Source organism: Lactuca serriola, chromosome 5 (assembly GCF_051521515.1).
Source record: "Lactuca serriola cultivar US96UC23 chromosome 5, Lser_US96UC23_V15, whole genome shotgun sequence".
Taxonomy (NCBI): domain Eukaryota; kingdom Viridiplantae; phylum Streptophyta; class Magnoliopsida; order Asterales; family Asteraceae; genus Lactuca; species Lactuca serriola.
In genome coordinates, this window is record NC_136412.1 from 264731785 (window position 1) to 264745715 (window position 13931).

A 13931-nucleotide genomic window follows, 5' to 3' on the forward strand; every position below is an offset into this window, starting at 1 on the left:
GGTAAACGGCTATATATATATATATATATATATATATATATATATATATATATATAATAAAAGTTTATTTGTAAATCATATATAAACAAACATTAACATGTAATACTCGTTCATAATGGTAAATTAGTTGTGAGACCCGTATATTATACGAGTTGATTAAAACAAAATGTTAAATATGAACGATTAAATGAGAAATTTATTTGAATTTGAAATTTGAAATATCTGAAAATTATGAGAAAAAATGCAAAAAATAAATAAATTAAAATTATATGTTTAGTTATCAGATCCATATACTAAACGGGTAAATTATAACAAAATGTTAAACACAAAGGTTTAAACTGTAAAATTATTTGAAATTGAAATTAAAATTTAAAATTTAAAATTAATAGCCATTATGATAGGTTTAATTTATGAAAACTAAATTAATGATATATTGAAAATGAAAAATGAAGTAATGACAAGTACAAAATAAATATATCTCAAAATTATGATAAAATGACATTTGACAAAATAATTTTTATTTATTAGGGTAGATTTTGAGTTATTAACCTGTAATACTAATTCATAACAACTCAAATAAGATTATTGTACCAAAAAAGTAACTAAAAATGATTTATTACCTAACAAAATCATTTTACCAAGAATAATATCTTATCACATTATCCCTATTTTTATAATAAGTACCGGTGAGGTTAATGTATTCACCCAAATGAGTATATATCACGTTCACGTATGTTAGTTGAAAAGAAGGATCCAACGACCCATAATTTCTAGACATGACACACACACAACACTAACATCATACATAGATTCCAACTCACCCCTCCACTATCAACAGTGGATACAGTTGAATTCAAATCATGAAACCTATGACCCAAATCTTCACTTCAAGAGAGAAAAGAAAAATTCTCTGTAGAAATTCAAAACCCAATTGTCCAAATTGTCAGGCCCAGCAACAATAGCGGAGATTGTAATCTCAACTTTAAGAAATTCACTCACATGTCTCGTCTCTATCCCTCCTTCTATTCCACATGTAGGTTCGGTATAAAGCAACAGAGCAACACACAGTGCCCCCCATTCTTTCAACCAATTATATAAACCATGATCATCATGGAAAAGAAGAAGAGAGATAAGGCTGTAGAGTTGTATCAGGAGCCAACTAGCGCCACCTTTGTGTTGACTCCCTTTTTCATGGTTTTCTTGTTTTCCATCCACCAATGTCAATCACACTCACACCCTTCTGTCTTTCTCTCTCTAAATCAATTCTCCTGATTCCTGAATTCATTGAGGTGGACGGTATGAAATGAGGCACTCGACTCTAGAAAATTTTACTGGTCCTTAAGGAAAAGGAAGTATATGCATGTATATATGTATATTTCGATGTATTTTCTCTCTCTGTCTTATCTCTTTGTGTTTATTGCTTCCCATCCCTTCATTTATGTCACACGGATCCAACCTTTTTCTGATCTAATTTAATTTGTCTTGCACTTTTTGATGATTAACCTTATGGGTTGTGTTTGAACCCTGTTATTGGAGTATAATTGTGTGGCTCGCCAAGTGTTTGTTAAAATGACACACAGAGTCTTTTGTATATTATGATCATCAAAACCTCGTAAAAGTAGAGCAGCTTAGATTGCTAATCACTCTTTTGCATTTCTTTTCCACCCTTTTCCCACTATGCTTTTCTTCATAACCCTGTCTCTTTCGATCTTCAACCAGACCACTCTTTGGCTGTGGCACAGTGAATTATTATTGATGGCTACATCCTTCACTTCTATCATACTACTTTCCTCCTGTTAAAACCAGACCTCAATTCCTTTGCTTCTTTACTTATACCCTTTCTTCTTCTCTCATTCCTTTAATCAAACATGAGGAGTCTTGATTTTAATAAACATTTTTTTCCTCTGTTGATACTCATGTCATCAATCATTGTCCTTGTTGATTCAATAAACGAAGAGGGTGCTGTGCTTTTGGAGTTCAAACTCTCTCTTTCTGACCCAAATAACAATCTCCATACATGGAATCAATCCGATTCATTTCCTTGTAACTGGATTGGTATAAACTGTACCAATGATCACAAGGTAACATCTATAAACCTCAGTAACCTTACTTTATCAGGCTCCCTATCACCAACCATTTGCAAGCTTCCATTTTTAACCAAGTTAAACATCTCCAAGAACTTCATTTCTGGCCCCATTCCTTATCTATCATCCTGTCAATCTTTGGAAGTTGTTGACCTCTGCACAAATCGGTTCCATGATGATTTCCCCACCCAGATTTCCACAATTTCCTCCCTTAAAATCCTCTCATTGTGTGAAAATTACATCAGTGGTGTAATCCCTGAAGACATTGGGAACCTGACTTCATTGGAAGAGCTTGTTGTTTACAGTAACAATCTCACTGGAATAATCCCCAAATCCATTGGTAGATTGAAGCAACTTAAAATTATCAGGGCAGGTGTAAACTCTTTATCAGGTCCTATCCCCATTGAGATCAGCGAATGTGAAAGCTTGCAGGTTTTTGGGTTAGCCCAAAACAATCTAGAAGGTTCGATTCCTAGAGAGCTTCAAAACCTCAAGAATCTGACAAGTTTAGTTCTTTGGCAAAATCGTTTATCTGGTGAAATCCCTCACGAAATAGGGAACTTCAGTCGTCTGGAATTGCTTGCACTTCATGCAAACTCTTTCACTGGAAGCATTCCAAAAGAAATCGGTAAGCTAACACAACTTATGAGGCTGTATCTATACACAAACCAATTAAATGGTTCGATTCCTGAAGAACTCGGGAATTGTGTAAAGTTAGTTGAAATCGATCTTTCTGAAAACCGTTTATCTGGGGGAATCCCAAAAGGGCTTGGAAACATCAAAAACCTCCGTTTACTTCATCTTTTTGAAAACCTTTTTGTGGGCGAAATCCCAAATGAGCTTTCACATTTGAAAGCGCTCAAAAAGCTTGACCTTTCGATAAACAATCTGACAGGGGAAATCCCTTTAGGGTTTCAAAACATTTTCTTGGAAAGTCTTCAGCTTTTTGATAACCATCTTGAGGGAAGCATTCCTCCATTGATAGGAGCTAATAGTAACCTCACAGTTCTTGACATATCAATGAACAACCTTGTGGGAATCATCCCTCCACATCTTTGTAATTCTCAGAAACTAATGTTTCTAAGTTTGGGATCAAATAAGTTGTCTGGAAACATTCCACATGGTTTAAAATCATGCAAATCTTTAATCCAGTTGATGTTAGGAGACAATTTGTTAACAGGTAGCCTCCCTCTTGAATTCTCAAATCTTTATAACCTTTCAGCCATTGAACTCCATCAAAACCATTTCACAGGTACTTTACCTCCAGAAATAGGCCAACTACAAAACCTGAAACGCCTTCACTTGTCTGATAATTACTTTTTTGGCCACATTCCTTCTGAAATCGGGAATTTATCACAGCTTGTTACATTCAATGTCTCATCTAATCGTCTTTTTGGAGACATTCCTCATGAGCTCATGAACTGTGTAAATCTTCAAAGACTTGACCTTAGTAGAAACTGGTTCACAGGACATGTCCCTTTTGAAATTGGCAATTTGGTAAATCTTGAATTGTTAAAGCTTTCTGATAACAAAATGAATGGACCAATACCAAATTCATTAGGGAAGCTTTCACGTCTTACCGAATTACAAATGGGTGGAAATTATTTTTCCGGAAATGTCCCTTTTGAACTTGGTCAACTCATGGCTCTTCAGATTTCTTTGAATATCAGTCATAACTCACTTTCGGGAACAATACCTCAGAATCTTGGAAACTTGTTGATGTTGGAATCGTTGTACTTAAATGACAATTTACTTGTTGGAGAGATTCCTTCATCAATTGGTCAATTAGTAAGCTTGTTAGTCTGCAATCTTTCTAACAATGGCTTATATGGAACAGTTCCAAACACACCCGTTTTTAAAAAGATGGATTCTAGCAACTTTGTTGGAAACAAAGGGCTATGTGTTTTGGGTTCAAATCAGTGTCACCCACCTTCAAATTCAAGATCCAATCAAGATTCTGGTTATGGGGTTTCAAAAGAGAAAGTAGTGAGTATTGTTTCTGGTGTTGTAGGGTTTTTCTCTTTGATCTTTGCAATGGGTGTTTGTTGGGCTATAAAGAACCGAAAACCAGTGTGTGTGTCACTTGAAGAAGAACATATGAAGCCTTATGTGTTGGACAATTACTACTTCCCAAAAGTAGGGTTTCGATATCAAGATCTTGTTGAAGCTACTCATAACTTTTCAGACGATGTTGTGATCGGAAAAGGAGCTTGTGGGGTGGTGTACAAGGCGGTGATGGGTGATGGTGAGGTGGTGGCGGTGAAAAAGTTGAAGTCTGGTGGAGGAGGAGCCACCATTGTTGATCAGAGCTTTTTAGCTGAGATATCAACTCTTGGAAAAATCCGGCATAAGAATATTGTGAAACTTTATGGTTTTTGTTATCATCAAGAATCCAATCTTTTGTTATATGAGTATATGGAAAATGGGAGTTTAGGGGAACTACTTCATGGAAACAAGAATGGTAGATTTCTTGATTGGAATGATAGATACAAGATTGCCCATGGAGCAGCTGAAGGTTTATGCTATCTTCACTATGATTGTAGGCCCCACATCATTCATCGCGATATAAAGTCAAACAACATTTTGTTAGACAAAATGCTTCAACCTCATGTGGGGGATTTCGGTTTGGCAAAATTGATGGATTTCACATGTTCCAAATCCATGTCAGCTGTTGCTGGTTCATACGGATACATTGCCCCAGGTAAAGTTATGAAAATTATTTGTTAGAGTGTAAGGGTAAAATAGTCATTTACTCACGTTCAGTTTGTCCATCCGAAAAAAGAAACGGATTTTGCATATACAACACTTTATCGAATAAACATCATTACCCAGTAGTCAAAAAAATGAAACACACAAACTTTATGTATACAACACTTCAAACCGACTTTATGTAAGGGTAAACTGGTCATTTACTCATGACCATGTTTTATTCGGTCCAAAAAAAGAAACACAAAGTTAGACTTTGTGTATACAACACTTTATCCATTACACATTATTCCGTCCCAAAAAGAAACAAACAGACTTTGCGTATGCAAGGGTAAAATGGTCATTTACTCAGGTTCAGACGGTTTATTGTGTCTAAAAAGGAAACAAGTTTCATTTATACAACACTTTTTCCAGACAGACATGATTACCCACTATTCACGTTATGTATTCAACACATTAATAGGAAAAGAAAAAAAAATAAAGAAAGAAAGAAACAGACCCTTAGTTTTATTAGTACAAAAATATGTAAATACAACAAACAGTACAATTCTGACAAATTCTTAAAATTATTGATTTCAGAATACGCGTATACAATGAAAGTAACAGAAAAGTGCGATATCTACAGCTTTGGAGTGGTGTTGTTGGAGCTTGTGACAGGGAAGCCACCGGTTCAACCGGTTGACCAGGGAGGTGATCTTGTGACATGGGTCAGAAGGTCAATCCATGGAATGGTTCCCATTTCTGATTTATACGACAAAAGATTAGATTTGAGTTGTAAAAAAACAACAAATGAAATGTCACTTTTTTTAAGGATAGCCGTCTTTTGCACTAGTCCATCTCCTCTCAATAGGCCTACAATGAGGGAAGTTGTAGCAATGATGATTGATGCTAGAGTAAATACACCTTCATCTCCTTCATCAGAAACACCTCTAGATAACGATTCTAATAATTCTTGCAAAGGTAACAAAATTTATAATTTATAATTCTTCTCTTCATAAACATATTTGTAACAAACAATCAACTGATTTGCAGAGTATGTGGAGCAAGATGAAATTAGCACTAGTCCATGGAAGTCGGGTTGACTTTGATCATGGAAGGTCAGACTACCTTTGTATCATTCTTATTGTACAAAAAGGAAAAAGAACAAAGAACATTGATTATACTTTCTAGCTAGAATCCATATTATAATGATCAAGTTCCAAGTTCCAACCTTTGTTTTTGGAATTTGTTTATATATACCGATTTGTGATTCGGTGAACTTGAAGTAGAAGTTGGAGAAATGGAGGTTAGACAGGTAGGTTGTATGCTTAATAGTTTGAAATAAACTTCAGCTTTCTCATTAATGTCTTTTTGTGGGAATCAATAATTATTAAATTTCAATATTGATTATAATTCAGAATTTGTAAGGTAGGTATAATTTGTTGTAATCAACAAGGAATTATGTGGAAAAAAGGGGATGGTTGGTGCATAGTGAGTTGCAACTTGACGTTTATAACATTGTGTATTTGTGTTAGGTAAGAAATTGGAGAGTTTGGGTTATTTTAATAGTGTTTTTAATTGTACAAAAACTTTGTTCTCTACTCTCTAGTCTTGTTGTTTCCTTATATCCAGGATCGATGCTATCTACCACTGTTTTCAACTGTTGTCCTTAAAATGTAGTAAAAAACTAGGAAGTGACTCAAATGTCAAATCCTTTTATCGGGTGTTTTGTTTCAGCCACATGGGTACTCCGATTAAGATACATAGAATGAATTCTAAATAGATATACCATTTTTGTTTTGTTTAAATAATGATACTTCTATGAGAAGATAAGGAGCTGGAATTTTTACATTATTTTAATGGTTATAGTACTATTTCACTACAAGTTTAGATAAAACAAGATTTTTTTTTACTATTTTTTGATATATTTCTGAATAAAAGTTTAGAAAAACGGTGAGCTTATGTATTTTTTTTTAAATAAAAAAAAATATTAAATAGAACCTAATCATACAAATTTTATACTTTTTTTTTCCTTTTGAAAAAGAGGACAAGTCTTGGCAAATTATTTTATCATATTTAATCAAAATCATTGATTATATAAAAAATAATATGATATATTGATATTTAAAGATAATAGTTTGTAGTTGTACAACGAATTTAATGAGAAAGTGAGAAGATAACGTATTAATCTTTATAAGGGTACATAGCGTGGTTCATCGTACTATAAGGGGCCTTATTTAAGTAACCCATATAATTGTAGGGGCCAAATTGTCAATTTTAACTATTAAAGTATTTAGACATTTAAATCTTCTTTATTGTGTGTTCTCAACTCAAATGCAGATCTGACATGAATCGTATATTTTTGTAATAAATTTTTAGATAGAAAAAAATTATTTGTCCAATTCACTTTTTATCTGCCTATTAAATGATATTCAAAATATTTAACTAATATTAAAATATAACAGTTGAAACCTAAGTAGATATAAAAAGTTGTATAGAATTTGATTCCTATACAACAAAGTAAACATCGAAATAAAAGGCTATATAGTTTATTTTTACAACATTGTTCGTTTCATATAAAGAGAAAACAAAGATGTTAAAGCCTCCGAGAAAAATAAAAAACTCTCAACAAAATTTATACATTCCCCCCTACCATTTTAATTTTAACTAGTTTAGACTTTAGATCACATTTTTTCTATAACAATAATAGTTTTGGTTGGAATTTAAATTACGTTTAGACCCCTTGCTTTTCGTTAACAAGTCACTAAGGCCCTTCCAAATCGAACGCCGTTTCTTGGAGTTGGAGGGTGTGCTCACGTGATTAGCACCTGTCTTGCTACTTCTCTTCACCACCACCCCACGGTGCTCCGGCGGGCTGTAAGTACGGATCAACGGCCACTTGATCCCATCGAAAAATGGGTGGCGTTTAATGTCCGTGGCACCGCTAGCGCAACCTAGTCGCCTCCTTGGATCCTTCACCAACAACTTCTCTATCAAGTCCTTGGCCTCCGCCATTCCCGGTGGAGCTTGAGCTTGTTCAGTTTCCTTTTCTTCCCCAAACGTCACTCCCCTGCTCGATGCTATATTGCGCAGGGTGGACTCTTTGCTTCCTCCTCGGAACGGCGTCCTTCCGTATAATAACTCGTACACTAGCACACCAAAAGCCCACCAATCAACGCCGTTGCCGTGGCCGCTGCCGTTGACCAATTCCGGCGCCAAGTACTCGTGAGTCCCAACGCATGATTTTGAGAAAGCCGTCGTCGGCTCTGCTACAAACTCTGTCACCATTTCTTCTTCATCACGTCTACGAATGTTGCCGCCGTAACATGAGCCGCCACGACTCCGGCTTGTCGTCGTCCCTTGGATCCTGTTATCCAGTTTTGGTATGACGTCGGAATTGAAACACAAATCAAAATCCGACAGCATAATGTGACCATCTTCCCGGATCAAAATGTTCTCCGGCTTCAAATCCCGGTAGACTATCCCAAGAGAGTGGAGGTATTCAAGAGCCACTAAAACCTCCGCCGCGAAGAACCTAACAGAATCGATTGGTAGCCGATAATTAGGTTGCTTCCGAAGCAAGGAATGAAGATCGCCGTTGGGACAGAAATCGATGAGGAAGCACGTGTAGTGAGACACTTCCAGATGAGCGTACAGCGTCGGGAGAAAAGGGTGGTCAAGGGATGAAAGAATCCGAGCCTCGGTCTGGACATGAGAGAGCTTCTTGGAGGTGAGTAAATTGTTATCAACAACTTTAATGGCGAAGTTAGCGTGTTCATAGTCTCGGAGGCGACAGAGGAAGACCCGGCCAAGATTCCCCGAGCCCACAAGGCGTACAAGCTTAAGGTGACTGAGATGGAGAATCCCATCAGAGGAAAGGTTGGTGGCAGCTTTAATGGCGGACCAGTTAGCATCTGATTTCCGGTGAGGACGAGAATGGAGGTTAGGTACAGCAGTGGAAGAAGTGGAGGCGGAGGCGGAGGAGAGACGAGTGGATTCGTTAAAGCTTAGACATAAGCTGGAACGAGCAAGACTGGAGCGTGCACTGGAGGAGGCAAGGGTGGTTGTGGTGGTGGTGGTGTTGCAGCTGGTGAAGCTGAAGTCGAGATCGGAGTCTTGACGGGAGATGGTATGATGATCGTCTTCCATTGCTATTTGTTGTGATTGTGGTGTGTAGGGATTGTGAGGATGGTCTTATAAGTTATAAGAGAGGGGAAGTGGGACATGTGTAATTTAATCGCCTTAACGTGTCGGTTGACCAAGTGGAGAGAGAGAGAGAGAGAGAGAGAGAGAGAGAGAGAGAGAGAGAGAGAGAGAGAGAGAGAGAGAGAGAGAGAGAGAGAGAGAGAGAGAGAGAGAGAGAGACCATATTTAAGAAAGTGATTTAATAGTAAAAAAATGAACGTTGGGGGCATAACTTAAAAAAAAAATAGTAACTACCATTCACAATGGAATCGACATTGAGGGACTTCAGTTGGATTTTAACTACAAATCAAATGAATTTAAATATTTTAAGGTACTTTCCCATTTATGATTCATAATGCCGAAAATAAAATTGTGACGCACACATTTTCGATAACAATTTGAATATTTAACTATTTATTTTCTACTAGGTTAAACACGCAAAAATAAATAAATAAAATTTAGGTTTTTAATCATTTAATTTTGGACTTTGTTCTTATTTGGTCACTTAATTCATTAAAATATCATCGAACTTTTGGTTTTGTGCTCATTTACTCACTTAAGTTTTGGATTTATACATTTAGTCACATAACTTTTAAAATTGTACTTATTTAGTCACTAAACTTATAAATTTTTTTAAAAGTTTAGTGATTAAATGAACACAATTTTAAAAGTTAGATGATTAAATGAGCACAAAATCAAAAGTTAAATGACTAAATAAACACAAAGCCAAAAGTTTGATAACATTTTAAAACTTAAAAATATTTAATGACCAAATGATCACAAAACCATAAGTTATGTTACCAAAAATGATCTAAACCTAAAAAAAATCATTATTTATAATTTAAATTGATAATGAAAAATCAAATATTTATAAATCAATCCAACTACAATAATTTAAAACATGAAATTTTATATAGTTACAACTGGAGCCAAATTTTAAATACTTCTATGAATATGTCAAAACCAAAAATTATACGAGAAAAATGTTTATAAAAATTAACCCATCATACTATATATATGGTAACAATTGTTTGTAACATTAGCATAGAATTAAAAAGTATTATTGTAACATTACCATGTTAACATAAAAAAAGCATGAAAGCACAAAAACATATAAAAAGTGGAGTGACATTGGTGAATAACATATTACTCTTAATAGAAAGAAATAGTTTGAAAAATGTTTGAACATACAACCAATATTCATGATCTTCTTCCTCACTTAAGGAGTCAGGGCCTCCATAGTAGACTTATCACGTAATAAAGTCGAAAATATTGACCCTGTTCGCAGTGATTTATCGATTAAAATCAATTTAATCGATCATGGTAAATACCAAATAGAAAGTGCATATCTAGAAAGAATTAAAAAAAAAATGTAAATTTCATTTTCAGTTCGTGTGTATAACCGATTTATATAAATTTGGTCTCAAAAAGTTTCTTTTGCAATTTTAGTCCGTATAAGAGGGTCTTGTGACATCAATATATATTGAAATTTTATAAAATTTTACATGTTTTGATATCTCAAGTACTAAGGTTCATCAATGTTTGTCCTAGGCCACAAATAAAAGCGAAAGCAAAGAGAGAAAAAGACCAAATTAGACACAAATAAGAACAAAAACAATAGTATTATACCTCCACAGCTCCACGGAATTTAGTTAGTGGATCTACTAACCATATGTACTACATATATAATCCCTGCCAAAACCATCGATGTTGTCCCCTAAACAAAATGAAAACAAAATGAAGGTTCAAAAAAAAAAATTAGCAAATGGGAACATATTATACTTCCTTTATCAAAATAGGTCATGTAGTTCCGCTGGTGCTTGTTTTATAATACAATGCTAAAACTGGGTGGATTTTTCAGATTACAATATGCCTTGATAAGAAAAATATAAAATGTATAAATCAAATAGTATAATTATAAAAGTAACATACCAATGACTTTTAGATCGGGATATTGAGGTTATTACGTTCTAAATGAAACATCATCATTGAGTAAAATGCAAAATGTCTGCTCATACACACAACGTAAAAAATAATTGATTCGCCCAATAAGAAACCTTTATTTGAAAATGTAATAAGATGATAAATGAATCAAACCTGTACATCTTATATATATATTCTCTTGTCCACATTCTGTAGTAACTATGAACTACGAAACACAAATATTGTCTTACTGTAAAACAATTCGAACTTAATCTTTAAGCAAAATAAGTAAATGCACCGTAATGATGATCACAAATATAATTTACCCGTCATCCAAAACATTTGAGACATAGAGCTTTACAAGACATACTTGCTTGGCCCATGTAACATCTCAAAAATCACAATAAATTTAAACTTTTTAAAAATAACCCATTTACTAAAAAGAAGTGTTACATAACTATTGTTTTCAGAACATTATTATAAAACAGAGTCTCCCAAGATCAACAACATAAAAAATCCAGGATGTGTACGGTCACGCCTTTGCCTTGCCACAGTCCTATAAAGTACCTACAGCCAAAACTAAAAACTGCAAGCCAACGCTTAGTGAGTTCCCCCAAAGTACCACCACATAAACATAACAAATAACATGTATTAGGTCCACAACTAAAAGACTAGATTACCCTAAGCCTACAGTATGAGTTTGGCTTGCCTATGGGGCCCATTGCTCATATCTGGCTTGTTCCTGAGCCCACAACATAAGTCTGGCTTTCCCTCGGGACCCACAACTTATGTATGGCTTGCTCCCGAGTCCAAAACATAAGTCTAGCTTGCCCTCGGGGCCCACAACTTATGTCTGGCTTACTCCTGTCCCAATCAATCATCAGAATGGAATGCCAATATAGAACAAGCCCACTCAGTCATCAGACTGGAATACCAATATTCAACGGGTCCACTCAATCACCAGACTATACCCTCGGGTCCACTCAGTCATCAGACTGGAATACCCCCAGTCTATTGACTCATGCACAAAGCAGTAAAGTCTCAACCCAACACAACATGTCGACATATAATAGATAACAAAAAAATCAACAGATAGATAATCATGCAGCCAAAAATCACAGGTAGTCTTACAGATCTACCGGTCTACGCATATCAGCAACTATCATATAATCATACAGGTCTATCCCATACTCAAGATATCATAAATCAATGTATAACGGAATATCAATCCAATGGGACGGCCTTGGTGCTTTCGATCCGTAAGTACAGTGAGGAAAACTCACCTCTCAGTCTGAACGATAGTTGATAAGGTACTGACTCCGAATCTCAGCTCTAACTATCGCCTGTCCATCCAAATGACCAATTCTCAAACACAATCCAAAATACCCAAAATACCTCTAGGTCAAACTTGGTCAACCCTGGTCAAAGTCAAATTCAACAGTCAAGATCCCAAAAGTCAATATCCCTTCCCAACAGAGTACGTCCTTCATACCAAGAGAGTATGCCAAACGTAATCTGACGTTGACCAAAAAGCGAGGCTCTAACTGCGTACGTGTGATGTACCTCCAGACACTCCCAACATACGCGACTCAGTCCTAAAACTCCATTAAGATCTTATTCCATTAAGCCCTAACGTCCAAAACCCAAATCCAAGCCCAAAATGATGCTCTAAGTCATAAAGGTTTCCAACTTTATGACTTTTCATGGCTATCAAGTGCTTAATGTCCAAAACCCTAAGTTTTTAACCCAATAAGACATCACAACTCTTGTATGGAAGGGATAGAAGGGCCAAGATCACATTTTTATGGTTCATAATAGCTCCATAATGGATAACGTTTCCAACTTTAACCATTAGAATGGTCCCCACAAACAAGATCTAGTCTTTAGGTCTCAAAGGGACCCAAAAGTGCATCTTTTCAACTTAATCCATTAAGTCCAAGTCTCTAATCCTTCAGATCTGAATCAAAATGATGTTTAGATGGACAAAGTTTCCAGCTTTATCCATAACAAGGTCATAAACTTTCAAGATCTAAAATTTATGCACTTAAAGTGACCAAAAGCTCATAACACTCAAAACTAGATAGATTTAACAATTTCATCATCAAGATTCAAACTTTATACCTTTAAAAGAAACAAGGTGCACAAAGTTTGGATCTATAAGCTCCAATGCAACTAACACTTCTTCATTGAGTTCATTCTTCTCTAAGGTGCACCAAGAACACTCCAAATCACTTAAAGCACATTCTTTTTGCTCACAAGGCTCAATCTAGGGTTAGGATTTCAAGAGAGGGTGTTGGAGAGGTGGGGGATGAGAATGGAATAGGTTTGGGGAAGTTAAGGAGCTTAAATAGGGCTCAAACCACGAAAATGAGGTTTAGGCACTAATCTTGTACGCTCAACATACTCAAATTATGCCCAACGTACTAGGGATTCCCTAGTACGCCCAATGTACACGTTGAGTATGCCCAACGTATGCGGCTCCACCCAACACCGCCCTAACTTCAAACGGTCATAACTTGTTCGTTCCAACTTCGTTTTTGACGTTCTTTATATCCACGGAAAAGTTTTGAAGAGATGTACAATATTATTTAAATATCTTGGACTGAAAACTTCTCGAACAAAAACCCATATTTCATGCAAGGGCCCGACCTATGACTTTTTCCTTTCTACCCTTCGGCCCAGAACACAATTCAAGGTTAAAATATCTTAACTATCATTACCTCCTTCCAAAAGGGCTAAAATTTGCCTCGTTAAGGCCTAAAACCTTACACAATCAACTTCTGGTGCATGGCTCAGAAATGGCAGGAAACAAGATGTTACAATTCTCCCCCACTTAAATAGTATTTTGTCCTCGAAATCAGCTCTCGCTTCCGCTGCACGACGGAACCCCTAGCCAAAAACCCACAAATTTGATCAACTCTAACCTCCTCCAACTTTCTATAAGACCGAACTTCTAGTGAGAATCACAGAGTCAGGGACTCTAAAAACTACAATCCTGAATCAACTCTATCAATATACTTCCCAAGACCGGGAACCCATCTGATCTAAATTTCA

At 35.7% G+C, this 13931-nt stretch overlaps 1 protein-coding gene and 1 pseudogene across 1 annotated transcript; one reads left to right on the forward strand and one right to left on the reverse strand.

Annotated features, from left to right (window-relative positions):
* Positions 1-814: 814 nt before the first annotated feature.
* LOC145054198 (Leucine-rich receptor-like protein kinase family protein) lies at positions 815-6189 on the forward strand. Its single transcript, XM_079002342.1, has 3 exons — positions 815-4785; positions 5370-5750; positions 5823-6189. The coding sequence occupies exons 1-3, from the start codon at positions 1869-1871 to the stop codon at positions 5870-5872; spliced, it is 3348 nt and encodes a 1115-aa protein (XP_078858468.1). The 5' UTR covers positions 815-1868; the 3' UTR covers positions 5873-6189.
* A 1107-nt stretch (positions 6190-7296) lies between these two features.
* Positions 7297-8965, reverse strand: LOC145054199 (serine/threonine-protein kinase WAG1 pseudogene; annotated as a pseudogene).
* Between the last annotated feature and the right edge of the window lie 4966 nt (positions 8966-13931).

Coding starts and splice junctions, on each gene's coding strand:
- LOC145054198 (XM_079002342.1), top strand. CDS start 1,869: ATGAGGAGTCTTGATTTTAATAAACATTTTTTTCCTCTGTTGATACTC. Junction 4,786..5,369: donor ATACGGATACATTGCCCCAG/GTAAAGTTATGA, acceptor TATTGATTTCAG/AATACGCGTATACAATGAAA. Junction 5,751..5,822: donor TTCTAATAATTCTTGCAAAG/GTAACAAAATTT, acceptor ACTGATTTGCAG/AGTATGTGGAGCAAGATGAA.